This window comes from Aquarana catesbeiana, linkage group LG04 (genome assembly GCF_042186555.1).
Source record: "Aquarana catesbeiana isolate 2022-GZ linkage group LG04, ASM4218655v1, whole genome shotgun sequence".
NCBI classification, from domain to species: domain Eukaryota; kingdom Metazoa; phylum Chordata; class Amphibia; order Anura; family Ranidae; genus Aquarana; species Aquarana catesbeiana.
The window spans coordinates 49,574,926-49,590,263 of NC_133327.1; the positions used below are offsets into that span (position 1 = coordinate 49,574,926).

A 15,338-nucleotide genomic window follows, 5' to 3' on the forward strand; every position below is an offset into this window, starting at 1 on the left:
AACTCATTAAAACTGAAAAAGCTGCTTGGATAAGAAGAGACTAGACATGTGCGATTAGTTTCGTACGAATCGAAAATTCGTATGAATTTCCGAAAATTCGTACATTCATAAGGATCCAAAATACAAATTTTTATGCATATGAATTTTTACGAAATACGAAATTTCGTTTACGAACTTCGGATAAATTTATCATAACAAACTTTTGTTATTGTTATGAAAATTTAACGAAACTAAAAATTAAAAACCCAGGAAGTCAGCACAGGAATGGTGGGAGCCCCTCATAATGATACATTTTTAATCACAAACTTTCGTAATTGTTACAAAAAGTTAACGAAACTAAAAGTTAAAAACCCAGGAAGTCAGCACATTACAGCACAGGGATGGTGGGAGCCCCTCATAATGATAAATTCTTCATAATGAACGTTCATTATTGTTATGAAACGTTTACAAACGTAACAAAAATTCGTATTGCATTTCGGACAGGAATTAAGAATTAATTTTCAATACGAAACGGAACAAAACAAATTTATTGATGGCGCACATGTCTAGAAGAGACATGTCTTAGATTTCAGCATTAAAGAACAGGTCTAGTTGAATGTTACTAATGGCTATTAACAAAAAAACATCTCTATTTTAAATGGGAATGTTCCCACAAGGGGTTTTGAAGCAATAACGTATCAATAAATATAAAAATCTATATTAAGAAAGTTCAAATCACATGTTTAATATTAAAATATGAGCTCTGGTCATGGGGCATAATACATGTGTCAGAATACAGCAATGCAAACATATAAATACACATCATTACATTACAATAATTGCTATGTCAGTCTTGGTCTTCTTCTGGGGGTAGTTTGCTCTAAAGAAATACATTCAACATTTCAACTTTTAAAAGGCATTTTTCATCATGCACCAAATTAAAAGTACACAACGATGCTATATTTACAGCTGGAAGCTGAAATGGATAGCCTCATAACCAGAGATTTAAAATCCGTTGGATGATCCGGTAGGCTCCATGGCCATCTCCACCTCACAGGGGAGAGGAGTTCAGCCCAAGGGGCTTGCAACAAGTCACGCTCTATACCACCTAAAGGAGAAGAGGAAAAGACGGCACCTGCAGTGGATTCTCAAATGTTGACAATGTGTCAAGGGAGGGTCAAATTAGTAGACTCTTGACAAACTAATGGAAATGCCTGACATATTATGTATACCTTTATCATGAATGAATGAGTGTTATCATCAGTATATAAATAGATTAAAGTGATATTAATTATGGGAAATCCAATATCCAGTGCTGGTGCCACCTCCCTCCTTCCCAGGTGATGGTATCGTGGCTCCCTCGGCGTCCCGGAAGGCAATAGCTCTGAAAACTGTCGTCACCTCTGCCGCAAAAGAGCGAGAAGACAGCAGGGAAGACCCAGCAGAGGCAGAAGACAGCGTACAGAGGGAGAAGAACTGGAGAGGGCTAGAAGACCCAGCAGAGGCAGAAGACGTCGCCAGAAGAGGGAGAGGAGCTGGAGAGGAAGTCGGAAGGGACGCCAGAGTTGTCTCAATAAATTACTTTAAAAACCTGTGTACTGCATTTTATTTTATTTATTTTTTATGTGACTGGGTGCTGGTTACCAAGCCAGTTGCTAGCTTTAAATTACCCCACATATACTCTATATTAAAAGTATTGGGACACCTGCCTTTACATGCACATGAACTTTAATGGTATCCCAGTCTTAGTCCGTAGGGTTCAATATTGAGTTGGCCCACCTTTTGCAGCTATAAAAGCCTACCAGTGCACAAAGCAAGGTCCATAAAGACATGGATGAGCGAGTTTGGGGTGGAGGAACTTGACTGGCCTGCACCCGTTAGAACATCTTTGGGATGAATTAGAGTGGAGACTGCAAGTCAGACCTTCTCGTCCACATCAGTGCCTGACCTCACAAATGCACTTCTGGAAGAATGGTCAAACATTCCCATAGACACACTCCTAAACCTCGTGGACAGCCTTCCCAGAAGAGTTGAAGCTGTTATAGTTGCAAAGGGTGGGCCAACTCAATATTGAACCTACAGACTAAGACTGAGATGCCACATTACATCTTGATTACATTGTCATCTTGATTGATGGAGGCTTCACCTCCTCTTATTCTAAGATCCAGGCTGGAGGGGTGTGACACACAGCCAATAAGGGGGGGGGGCAAGCCATGCTGTGTGTGTCAATGGACACACAGAGCCGGCTCAAGAGCATGTATGCACAAGTGGCTGAAGCCTGCTGCCAGCTGATGTCACAGAGCCTGTCCAGGCTTGGGCAAGATCATGACAATGAAGTCAAAATCTGCCCACATGCCTGGACCGGCACCAGGATCAGCATCTCAGCGAGCCACTGAGAGCCTGAGCTGGCCGCTCCTGCCCCCCTCCACAGCCCAGCGCTTTAATGAGCAAGGAGGGGGGCAGAGCAGAGAGCTGCTGACTGACAGTGACTGGCTCTCTGCTCAGGGAGCTGTGAGAATCGAGTGACCAGTGGTGTTAGATCGCTTAGTTCTCAGTCTTAGAGCTGGCGGGGGACAGATGCAGCATCAGACCAATGCTGCATCCACATAGGTAAGTATAAATGTGCAAAAAAAAAAAGTCCATACTTCCCTTTTAAGCACACATTCTTGTCAGGGGCAGTTTTTGCCCACATGGGATGCATAGGTCTTCCATGCATCCCTGTGCAGGTAGCCCCTTTCATGTCTATTGGGGTGTAGTGTCTGCTGCTGGGCCAAATTTGCATTCAGAGGCATACATCTACGCCTGAAGCTATGTCAAACTAGGACTAACGGATGTGTCCATGTACCCACTGCTTCCCAATACGCATGAATGGGACTGCATACATGCAGATACACAGAATACCTGTGCACCCTGTGCGGGCAAACATGGCCCTCCACGCACATGTACGCAAGCATGCCAATGAGAATAAGACCAAACAAAACACACACATACATGCTGTTATCACGCAGCACTATTTTAACAAGTCTGCAGAACCCCTTTATCAGCTTTCAACCTGCAATAGCAGGAGGATAGGAAAAGGGAATGGATGGAAAAAGAATGTTTCATCAGATGCCAAAACAATAAACCACATCTAAATGAAAGTCCATTTATACAAGTTGTTTTATTAATGTATTCAGGAAAGATCAAAAAGATATTGTGCTGAACATCCATTGTTATATTAGAATTGATTTAAGAACTACATTACATATTTAACATTTAAATCCAAATACATTTGAACAGAGTTAAAATGATAATCATTTGCATTTATTGCACCATAATCTGAAGATCAAAAAATCAGCTGTGACGAGACAGGTGTTTCGACATAACAGGCACCCCCTTTATGGAGACATGGGAAACAGATTTTCCCTCATTTCATATCCAGGTGACATGGGCCACCCAGAACAGGACGAGTAAACAATTATTTTGTGAGGATACAAACAGCATTAAAAGCTAAACTGGAGTCACAGAAATGGACCTTTATTTTAGCCATGTGACTGTAAGGCCCCGTTCACACCTGTGAATTGAGCAAAACTTTGTGAATTGAGCTGTGCTAACAGCTTTCATTTTTATAGTCTTATCTACACTTTCCTGTTTCACAATTTTGCAAAGAGTCCATGCATTTCAAAAGGCACCAGAGTTGGATTCACTTTAAAAAGAACCCACAAGGCTGCCATTGCTGAGCCCTCTTCTGAAAATGCTATCTAATTATGGTGGCAGTAATGGCACACTCTAGGTTTTCTTTCATGACAACTGCACTCTTATAGAACATCTCTGAATGGCATTAATCCACCACCCATTCTTTTCTTGTGAATAACAACATTTTACTCATGAAAGACAACATGTCTGCTATTGCTGGTCTTGTCTTCTGAAAATACCAGCTGACTCACTATTATGCTGAGCCAAAAGTCCTGACACTTGTTTGGGGCACCTTATTCTGAATGTCAAGTAGCATTTCCAGGAGGTTACCAACTTACATATTTTTCTCATGACTTATTTGTTTATGGCCAGGTTCACACTAGCTTCGGCCGCGGCTCATGGCAGGGAGTCCGGTGTGTCCCTGTTCTCCAGTTCAGGCGTGAATCAGGTCTGAATTTTTGCCGAATTTGGACCTGAAGTGGAGCCAAAAAAGCACAGGACCCATTTCCAGTGCGGACCATGGCCACCCTGGAGCTGTGTGAACCAGCTGCATTGAGAGCCTGTCACAGTCTCTTGTCATGCTAATTGGATGCGGGAAAACCCGCATCCAATTGGCATAAATGTGAACCCAGCCTAATACAATTTGTGACATTTACAAAGCAAAAGAAAATAAAAAATTATTTTCTCTTGGACTCACACCCAATACATGTTATATCAAGTAAGTACCACTGTACTACTCTGGCAGGTGTTTAGGATTTTTTTATGATTGCTTATAACAGTGAATTTCACTATTATAAGCAACCATTTTTTTCTGAATGTAATGCATTCATTCAGTGTTTACTATTGTGATTAGCTGTGACTGGCCATAGCTAATCACATGGTACAGATGGACTGTGATTGGCCCGGTCTGTACCATGTCATCCCTATAAACCAATCTCTGCAAGTAACACAAACGTACACAATAAATGGCATTATGTATACGGTCCATTGTGTACAATTGTCATTGTGATCTGCTGTGATTGGTCACAGCCATCACATGGTACCAGATCTGTCATTGGCTGACATCAGAACGAGCGAGCTCCCACCTGGCCGTCATTTGTCTATAGGCCAGATGTGAAGCAGTAAAAGGACTGGTCAAAAACTGTGTGTGTGTCTTTACTATTGACATTTTTTTTGTGAATGAAGAGGGATACTGTGTACCCCTTACTCATCTAAATGGGGGGGGGGGGCGATATATGGGGGCTTTCAGATTCCAAGAAGTTCCCACACACAGGCCCCCACAACTACAGTGCCAGGGTTGAGGGGAAGAGGCCTTTCCCTTATCAACATGAGGACATGCTTTGCCAGTAGGGATAAGCATCTGATATAGATTTTAGGGGGTACATCATGCTCTTTTTGTCTTGTTTTATGCTTAGAGTTCCAATTCAAATCTATACCAGACTCAAAAGGTCTTGCATGGAATTTGGTGGAGACCCCATGTCATTTTTTTTTCTTTTGTTTTTCGTAGGAGCCACCTCAATTCAATACAAAACCTGAACAGCCGTTTTTTTTTTTTACATTCACATGTCAGCCAGGAATCCCCAGCTGACTGCTGAATGTGCCAGGTCGGGATGAGCCACTGTTTGTTACAATACAACAAAAATGACAGCCAATGTTTACTATTCTTAATGTGATAGCAATCACATGGTACCAGGGCCAATCACAGCAGCCTGGTACACTGATCTATGGTCTGCTGTGTCCAGCTGAAAGACGGTTAAAAAAAAAGTCTTTGTAGCTTTAAGTAGCACCTGAAAAATCCCAAACATCTTTATTCTTTGGACTGTAAGGAAAAGTTAGGGAATGTAGTGCAATTGCCAGCCAAAGCCACTTTATATTTATTCTTCACCACTCCATATGAATTTAAAAAGTTGTGTGCTTAGACTGCTTTTTGAATTTTTTCTGAAAAATAATGCTGTTGCATATTGTGACATATCAGGATTTTCTTTTTTTTATTCCCTGTAATATGTACATAAAAAATGTACCTTTTGTCTATTCTTTGGAGAATTATAATTTGTCTGATCACACCTGATTGAATGCCTGATTTGTGGGCTTCTCTATAATTATTCATTACATGTGTTTTGTAAATTTGCCCTTATTATTTTGTCTTTATAATTTTGAAAATAACAATTTTACTGTACAGTTACTTTCCTTATATATGACATTTTTCATATGAAAGCCCAAGCCAGAGGCAAAGTATAGTTTCTCTATCAAATGCAGAACAATTATGTTATTTTATTTTTACAAAGGCAAGTTGCTTTACACATGTTCTTGAATTTTTCACATTGTTCCACTCCTTTAACTGCTAAACAGTTACCAGCCTTGTCTGTATCTGAGCAGGAGTTCACTGTAAGGAAATAATATGTGTTAAACATGTAAATTATTTTGTACAGCAGAGATAAGAGTGGATATACAAATAGTTTTGATAATATGCATCTTACATATTGGTCAGAGAATTGGTTCAAGAACTCACCCTCACCCCCTTGGGGGGGGGGGGGGGGTTGGGAGGGTGTTGTGTAGCGATGAGATTGTGTGAAATTGTGATGAGATTGTGAAATTGTGTGCTTCGTGTCATTGGGTGGGTGTGGCTAAAGTGCACTAAGGGGGAGGGGTGTTTTAAATTGGCATTGTTAAATATAATCAAGAGTGTTTAACACACAGAGTACATGGTTCGGGAGTGCGTAACACACAGATTGCAGGGTTCAGGAGTGTGTTAGGCACAGAGTTCAGGGTTCAGGAGTGTGTTAGGCACAGAGTGCAGGCTTTAGGAGTGCATATTTCACTGGCCAGTTTTCAACTAAAAATTACCTGTTGCCAGATTCTTCCCAAACCCACCACTACAGAGCTCTCCACCCAAATTCCTACATAGTCTTAACTGCTGCATTAAATACTCTTGGCCGCTGAACTCTGTATGCTGTGCTGTCCCTCCTCACTAAGTAAAAATCTTCCCCCATGAAAACTTTTTCTGCCCTAAAAAACAAGCACCCATTATTCACCTCTGCAACCCTCATCCACAGCTCACCTCTGCGCCCCACTGTCCACAACTTACCTCTTCCCCTGTCCAAAGCTCACCCCTGCACCCCACTTGCCAAACTCACCACTGAACTCCCATCCAAAGTTTACCTCTGGACCCTTGTCCAAAGCTCAACTTTGCACCCCTGTCCACAACTCACCTCTCCACCTCTGTCCGCAGCTCACCCCTGCATGCCCTGTCCAGAACCCACCTCTGCACCCTCCATCTGCAACCCACCTCTGCACCCTCGAACGGACCTCACCTACACACACTTCCTCCTTCCACATCTCACATCTACACCCCTTGATTGCAGCTCACACATCTGCACACTTTCCCATCTTCTAAAGCTCACCATTGCACCCCCTACCATAGCTTACCCCTGTCCACAGCTTACTTTTGTACCCTTCTTTTACAGCTTATCTCTGAAACATCCCCCTCTTCCTGCCCCACCCCTTAAACAATTAGGCTCTTTAGCTCTCTTCCACAGCTGTGGGGGTGTAGAGGTCAGAGCTGGGAAGAGGGTTCAGAAGAAAGATGTGGATTGGGGTGCTAAGGTATGCTCAGGACCAGTGCCATTGGTGGTGCCAAAAAAAGCCCTGTACATATCCCATATTACATAGGGGCAATTTTTTTCTGGGAATTAAAATCCATTTTTTTTATTTACCTAAACAATAAAGTAGACTTATGTTCACTAAAATTTAATGTAAGCTTTAACATGTCAATGTTATTTTAACATTTTTTTCGGAGGGGGTATGGCCTGCTCGGAACGGGATGGCTGCCTGAATCCTGAGCTCCACTCCATAGCTCGGATCTCTCAGCAACCCACGGCGATGTTCTCAACCCTGTTCTCTCCTGGAGGGGGAAAGAAAAAGGGACTCACTCCAGCATGTTTAAAAAGAGGTACAAGCCTACTCACCCACTACTACAGCTCCTCGGCCATGCAGTCTGCCCAAGATGGTGCCGGCTCTGGGACAGGCTCTGACACTGCTCGGAGCACCCAGCCTAAACCCGCCTCGCACCCCTCCCAGGAGCCTGGAGACTCCTTCACATCACTGGCTCTCGTGGATATGGATAGCCTGTCGCCCTCTGGAACTGCTCCTGCACCACTCACAACTGACAGAGGTAAGAGACTGGCAAACTCCCCTGATAACTCTCCATGTAAGGAGCCACAGGCTAAAAAACAACTTTGGGCTGCTTCTGCTAATAATACTTCCAGCCTAGAAAGCACCCCACCCCTGGCTTCTATCCCTATCACTGACAACCCTGTCTCTGAGGCTATGCTGAAATCCATGCTGCTTACACTGCAGAAGGATCTACACAGAGAATTGCAAATGTCTTTATCCCAGATCCATGTCAGGGTAGAATGTCTAAAAGAGAGGGCGGACACGACAGAGGAGCACATGAGTGAGTACACTAAAGCAAATAATGAGCTCTTAGATGCTCATGACCACCATGCAGAGGAAATTTATCATATTAAACTAAAGCTAGAGGACAGAGGATTGCTCTAGGCGTAACAACATTAAGTTCGGGCGTACAGCCAAATCAAGACCAATTTCGCTATTGAATACCAATACTAAACATTTTGCAAAACTTCTAGCCCAGCATCTCTCAATGGTCATTCCTTATATATGCTCCACCCAGACCAAGTGGGCTTCATACCTAGCAGACAGGCCTTAGATGGCACTAGGCGTTTCATCGATCTCATAAAATGGGTGAAACACCATTAAACTTCTTCTCTGTACCTCTCACTGGAGAGGACATTTGACAGGGTCCACTGGGCCTACAGTATATGGAAGCCATGCTTCGAAAAGTTGACCTCTCTGAGATTTTAATCAGCTATCTTAAGCTTATACTCTTCTCCAAGTGCGCGTGTATGGACCTCGGGTATTGTATCAGATCCCTTTATAATCACAAATGGCACAAGACCAGAGGCGTATCTAGTGAAAATGGCACCTATGACAAGCACTGAAACTGCGCCCCTGTCAAAACATTTAAAAACCCATCTTTCAGATAACCTTAACAAAAAAACATCTAACAAGGCAAAATTTCAAAATATAAAATTGTAGTATATTAGTGATGGTTACACCCCCTATTGTAAGTGGAGTTATTTTATTTCTTGAGGGGGTGTTACCATCACTTATATATTGCAACTTGTTATCAAAAATCTTTTGAGGGGGTGTCAATGTCACTAATATGCTGCAATTTTATATTTTGATATTGTTATTTGTTGGAAAGATATCAAGTTGTATATTTGGTTTACAGGACACCACATATATAGTATATGGTATTCAGAGGGAGGGCTCCACCGTCACTTAAAGTGGAAGTAAACTTCCTTTACTGCCTTTTACATATAGGTAAGTCTATAATAAGGCTTACCTATAGGTACAGTAAATATCTCCTAAACATGTACAGGTTAGAAGATATTTACATTACATGGAGCCAGTGACATCACTGGCGCATGCGCTTCGAAGAAGACCAGAATCCTGTGCCATAAATGGTGGCTCCCACGCGTATGCACCGGAGTGACTTCAGGCCTTCAGGCCAGTCACAGAGCCTGCGAGCCCGGAAGCGAGATGAGTAAAAATGAGAGCACCTTCTGCGCTGACTTCTGGGTGCGGAAGGGTTTGTTTTAAGGTAAGTTTAACATAATGTGCTAGTATGCGATCCATACTAGCAGATTATACCTTTACTTTGCATGGTAAAAAAAAAAGCCCAGCAGTATACAACCGCTTTAAATTATGCAATTACATTTAAATTGAAACACTAAGGTCAAGAAGGAAGCACAGCATTGTATTTTATTGTAATATTTACAGTGTTTATACTGGTTATGGAAAAAATAAAGAGAGGAGCATTGTAGTAAATGTCTCTTCCTGTGCACATTCTCCGCATTACCTTCACCTGAATGCATTCTTCTGCTTCTCTTACTCATTTCTCTTCCCTCTCTGCCCCCTCCCCAGTCCCCACAGCAGCTCCTCTCTTTCTCAATCTCCAGGCTCCAGCATGGCTCCAGTACTCTGCACTTCCTAATCAAAGGGGGTGGCTTGAGAAAGGGGCGGGTTACAGCAGCGCCCATTGGCTCAGTAAGCAGCAGGAGGTGGATCAGCTCCTGCTGTTAACTCTTTCTTGTCCTGTGGCAGCCGTTCCTATAATATGAGGCTGCTGGTTCCTTTCTGCTGCTTCAATGACAGGACAGGAGGGGGGAAGCTGCAGGGCGCTCCTATACATACACAGTTCCACTGGAAGAGAAGAGCTGCAGTGTCAGGACTGTGAATATGGAGAAGACGGAGAGCACAGCGCACCTCCCGGCTTCTTCCCCTCTCCTGCATGGAAGCTTATTTTGCAATTAACCTAGGGGGACACCACTGCCTAAACTCCTCTCTCCCTTTGTGCACTGCAGTCAGTGCCTCACATGATTATTGTGCATGTCGGAGAAGAAGCAGGGAGGAGATGGGCGGAACTAAGCAGTGGGCGCTCTGAATGCTGATCTCTGCCTCTCTCCTCCGTGACGTCACTGGTTGTTAGACACCAGGTGGGCCGTGCCTAGCAACCAGTTTGGGCAGTGAGCCAGGGGCCAGTGGTGAACGACCTAAAGCACTCTCTGCTGGCCATGATCCCACCCCAGGCTGACAGTGAGTAACAGTGGTGATATCAGGGCCTTTTTTAGAAGAGATCTCTGCAAGTGCCTTGCTGCACAGCCACTCAGGAGCACCCCCTTCATATGGCGCCCATGGCACTTGCCATATCTACCATACCCTGGATACGCCACTGCACAAGACAGGGATGGCCACTTTCCCCACTGATCCATGCAATGCTTATGGAACCACTCGCACAAATAAGTCATTCAGCTCCATCGGTCTCAGGAATTACGATCGGAGATATGGAACATAAAACCCCACACTATCTCTACCCAAACTCCAAAGTACTTTGGCCCACTTCAGCTCAGTTTCTCTCTACAAGGTGAATCATGGTAAGTCCTTTTTGCTAAATGTAGGCCTTGAAATTCAAACTAAATAGATTATCTTTGCACAAACCCCTTTTTCATGGTCCTCTAGCCTCTCTTTATCTTACTTGGGAATCCGTTTAACATCCCTGAGCAATACCCTTTTAAGTGCAAACTTCAATGACCTTGTAAAAAAGCTTGTGCGGTTATCTAAAGACTTGAGTCACATCTCCGTCTCCTGGGTGGGCAGAATCACTCAAGTGAAAATGTACTTATTACCACATACTCTGTACATATTCCATACTTACATTCCTACCGACTCAGCTGCGAAGACTTCAGGTGATACTTAACACGTCCAATTGGCAACATACAGTGGATATAAAAAGTCTACACACCCCTGTTAAAATGTCAGGTTTCTGTGATTGTAAAAAAAAATGAGACAAAGATAAAGAATTTCAGAACTTTTCCCACCTTTAATGTGACCTATAAACAACTCAGTTGAACAACAAAATGAAATCTTTTAGGGAAGTAAAAATAAAAAAATATGGTTGCATAAGTGTGCACACCCTTAAACAAATAATTTGTTGAAGCACCTTTTGATTTTATTACAGCACTCAGTATTTTTGGGTATGTCTATCAGCATGGCACATCTTGACTTGGCAATATTTGCCCACTCTTCTTTGCAAAAACACTCCAAATCTGTGAGATTGCGAGGGCATCTCCTGTGCACAGCCCTCTTCAGATCACCCCACAGATTTTCAATCGGATTCAGGTCTGGTCTCTGGCTGGACCATTTCAAAACTGTAATCTTCTTCTGGTGAAGCCATTTCTTTGTTGATTTGGATGCATGCTTTGGGTCCTTGTCCTTGCTGAAAGATGGAGTTCCTCTTCATGTTCAGCTTTCTAGCAAGGAATGTAAACAAAGCACAGTACCTCTAAAATTTGAGATCTGGGGTCAAAAAGACCTCAAATCTCATATTTACATTAAAATTCAATAGAACAAAAAGAAGAAAAAAAAGGTCATTTGAAAAAAAAAATGCCCCTTTAAGAGCTATGGGCGGAAGTGACGCTTTGATGTCACTTCCGCCCTGCAATGGTATGGAGCCGGCTGGGAGCCATCTGCTCCATAACACAGAGGGGACAGGATCTGATTACCTCTGCCGCTGTCGGCGGCTCTGGTAAGAGGCGGAGGGCACCGGAGCGTGGCGGGAGGGGGGCCCTCTCCCACCACTGATAAAAGTGGCTTTTGCTGTAGAATGCGACTAAGAAAATGTCAAGAAAGATCTACTAAAACTGCTGAACATTATTTGGGGATAATTAGAGGCACTTTTAAATGATGGCAGGTGTGTGCTGACTTCTATTTAACATGAGTTTGAATGTGATTGCTTATTTCTGAACATAGCTACATCCCCAGTTATATGAGGGTTTGCACACTTATGCAACTACATTATTTTATTTTTTTATTTATCCCCCCCACCTAAAATATTTCAGTTTGTTTTTCAATTGAGTTGTACAGTTTATAGGTCACATTAAATGTGGAAAAAGTTCTGAAATGATTTATCTTTGTCTCATTTTTTTACATCACAGAAACCTGGCATTTTAACAGGGGTGTGTATACTTTTTATATCCACTGTAAGCATTCTAGAGTAAGGATATCCATCCTCACCACTAGGGATGGGCCGAACACCCCCCATTCGGTTCGCACCAGTACATGCTAACAGGCAAAAAATTTGTTCGAACACGCGAACACCGTTAAAGTCTATGGGACACGAACATGAAAAATCAAAAGTGCTAATTTTAAAGGCTTATATGCATGGTATTGTCTTAAAAAGTGTTTGGGGACCTGGGTCCTTCTCCAGGGGACATATACTGTATCAATGCATAACAAGTTTTAAAAACAGCCGTTTTTTCAGGAGCGGTGATTTTAAGAAGGCTTAAAGTGAAACAATAAATGTGAAATATTCCTGTAAATTTCGTACCTGGGGGTGTCTATATTATGCCTGTAAAGTGGCGCATGTTTCCTGTGTTTAGAACAGTCTGACAGCAAAATTACATTTCTAAAAGGAAAAAAAGTAATTTAAAACTACTCGTGGCTATTAATGAATTGTCGGTCCGGAAATACACATAAAAGTTCATTGATAAAAATGGCATGGGATTCCCCCACAGGGGAACCCCGAACCATAATTTAAAAAAAAAATGGCGTGGGGGTCCCCCTCAAAATCCATACCAGACCCTTTAGGTCTGATATGGATTTTGAGGGGAACCCCGTGCCAAAATAAAAAAAAAAAATGCGTGGGGTTCCCCCAAAAACCCAATACCAGACCCTTATCCGAGCATGCAACCTGGCAGGCCGCAGAAAAAGAGGGGGTGAGAGAGTGCCCCCCCCCGAACCGTACCAGGCCACATGCCCTCAACATTGGGAGGGTGCTTTGGGGTAGCCCCCCCAAAGCACCTTGTCCCCATGTTGATGGGGAGAGGGGCCTCATCCCCACAACTAGGGATGAGCTTTGTATTCGAGTCGAACCCATGTTCGACTCGAACATCGGCTGTTCGGTCGTTCACCAAATTGCAAACGATATGGGCCGTTAGCGCCAAATTCGTGTGGCGCGTCACGGCCCATAATTCACTGCGGCATCGCAGTGCATTGCTGGCTGATGATTGGCCAAGCATGCACTATGACCCGCATGCTTGGCCAATCACAGCGCCGTCGGTAGAGAGAGCTGTAATTGGCCAAAGCCAGGGTGGCTTTGGCCAATTATGGCTCAGGGGGTTTAGAACACGCCCCACACTATATAAGGCTGCCTGCACGGCGGCCCTGTGTAGTGTGTTCCGGCGTGCTGAGAGATAGACAGAGAGACAGTGTCATTTCATTTGAGTTAGCTAGATTAGTCAGGACAGTCAGTGAGTTAGCTGCACTTACAGTGTATTGTGTATATATATGCATCCCAGGTGTTGCATATATATATATATATATATATATATACACTGTATTCAGTTTAGCTAGATCCGTTCCTGTTATCTTCCTACTGACAGACAGACTTGTCTTGTTACAGTATTTACAGCTACCTGAAGAAAATTGCTGGTGTTCTTTTGATCCTATTAGTACCACAGTCAGGCAGCTAGACTATTTACAGTTAGTGTAGTGCATCCTGCTCACAGTGTTCAGCTAAAACTACAAGTTAGTATAGTGAGACCTCAGCACAATGTTCATCTAAAACTACAAGTTAGTGCAGTGCGTCCTGCTCACAGTGTTCATCTAAAACTACAAGTTAGTGTAGTGAGACCTCTGCACAGTGTTCAGCTAAAGCTACAAGTTAGTGTAGTGCGTCCTGCTCACAGTGTTCAGCTAAAACTACAAGTTAGTGTAGTGAGACCTCTGCACAGTGTTCAGCTAAAGCTACAAGTTAGTGTAGTGCGTCCTGCTCACAGTGTTCAGCTAAAACTACAAGTTAGTGTAGTTAGACCTCTGCACGGTGTTCAGCTAAAGCTACAAGTTAGTGTAGTGCGTCCTGCTCACAGTGTTCAGCTAAAACTACAAGTTAGTGTAGTGAGACCTCTGCACAGTGTTCAGCTAAAGCTACAAGTTAGTGTAGTGCGTCCTGCTTACAGTGTTCAGCTAAAACTACAAGTTAGTGAAGTGAGACCTCTGCACAGTGTTCAGCCGAAGCTACAAGTTAGTGTAGTGCGTCCTGCTCACAGTGTTCAGCTAAAACTACAAGTTAGTGTAGTGAGACCTATGCAAAGTGTTCAGCTAAAGCTACAAGTTAGTGTAGTGCATCCTGCTCACAGTGTTCAGCTAAAACTACAAGTTAATGTAGTGAGACCTCTGCACAGTGTTCATCTAAAGCTACAAGTTAGTGTAGTGCGTCCTGCTCACAGTGTTCAGCTAAAACTACAAGTTAGTGTAGTGAGACCTCTGCACAGTATTCATCTAAAGCTACAAGTTAGTGTAGTGCGTCCTGCTCACAGTGTTCAGCTAAAACTACAAGTTAGTGTAGTGAGACCTCTGCACAGTGTTCAGCTAAAGCTACAAGTTAGTGTAGTGCGTCCTGCTCACAGTGTTCAGCTAAAACTACAAGTTAGTGTAGTGAGACCTCTGCACAGTGTTCAGCTAAAGCTACAAGTTAGTGTAGTGCGTCCTGCTCACAGTGTTCAGCTAAAACTACAAGTTAGTGTAGTGAGACCTCTGCACAGTGTTCAGCTAAAGCTACAAGTTAGTGTAGTGCGTCCTGCTCACAGTGTTCAGCTAAAACTACAAGTTAGTGTAGTGAGACCTCTGCACAGTGTTCAGCTAAAGCTACAAGTTAGTGTAGTGCGTCCTGCTCACAGTGTTCAGCTAAAACTACAAGTTAGTGTAGTGAGACCTCTGCAAAGTGTTCAGCTAAAGCTACAAGTTAGTGTAGTGCATCCTGCTCACAGTGTTCAGCTAAAACTACAAGTTAGTGTAGTGAGACCTCTGCACAGTGTTCATCTAAAGCTACAAGTTAGTGTAGTGCGTCCTGCTCACAGTGTTCAGCTAAAACTACAAGTTAGTGTAGTGAGACCTCTGCACAGTGTTCAGCTAAAGCTACAAGTTAGTGTAGTGCGTCCTGCTCACAGTGTTCAGCTAAAACTACAAGTTAGTGTAGTGAGACCTCTGCAAAGTGTTCAACTAAAGCTACAAGTTAGTGTAGTGCATCCTGCTCACAGTGTTCA

General features: G+C 43.1%; 1 protein-coding gene across 3 annotated transcripts in view; it reads right to left on the minus strand.

Annotated features, from left to right (window-relative positions):
- Positions 1–699: 699 nt before the first annotated feature.
- LOC141139235 (cysteine-rich venom protein-like) overlaps positions 700–15,338 on the minus strand; it is a 300,818-nt gene continuing 286,179 nt past the window's right edge. For all 3 annotated transcript variants that reach the window (XM_073625169.1, XM_073625171.1, XM_073625170.1), the window contains one exon: positions 700–6,037. In XM_073625169.1, coding sequence (XP_073481270.1) covers positions 5,916–6,037 — 122 coding nt within the window. In that variant the 3' untranslated portion in view covers positions 700–5,915. The remainder of the gene's footprint in view (positions 6,038–15,338) is intronic.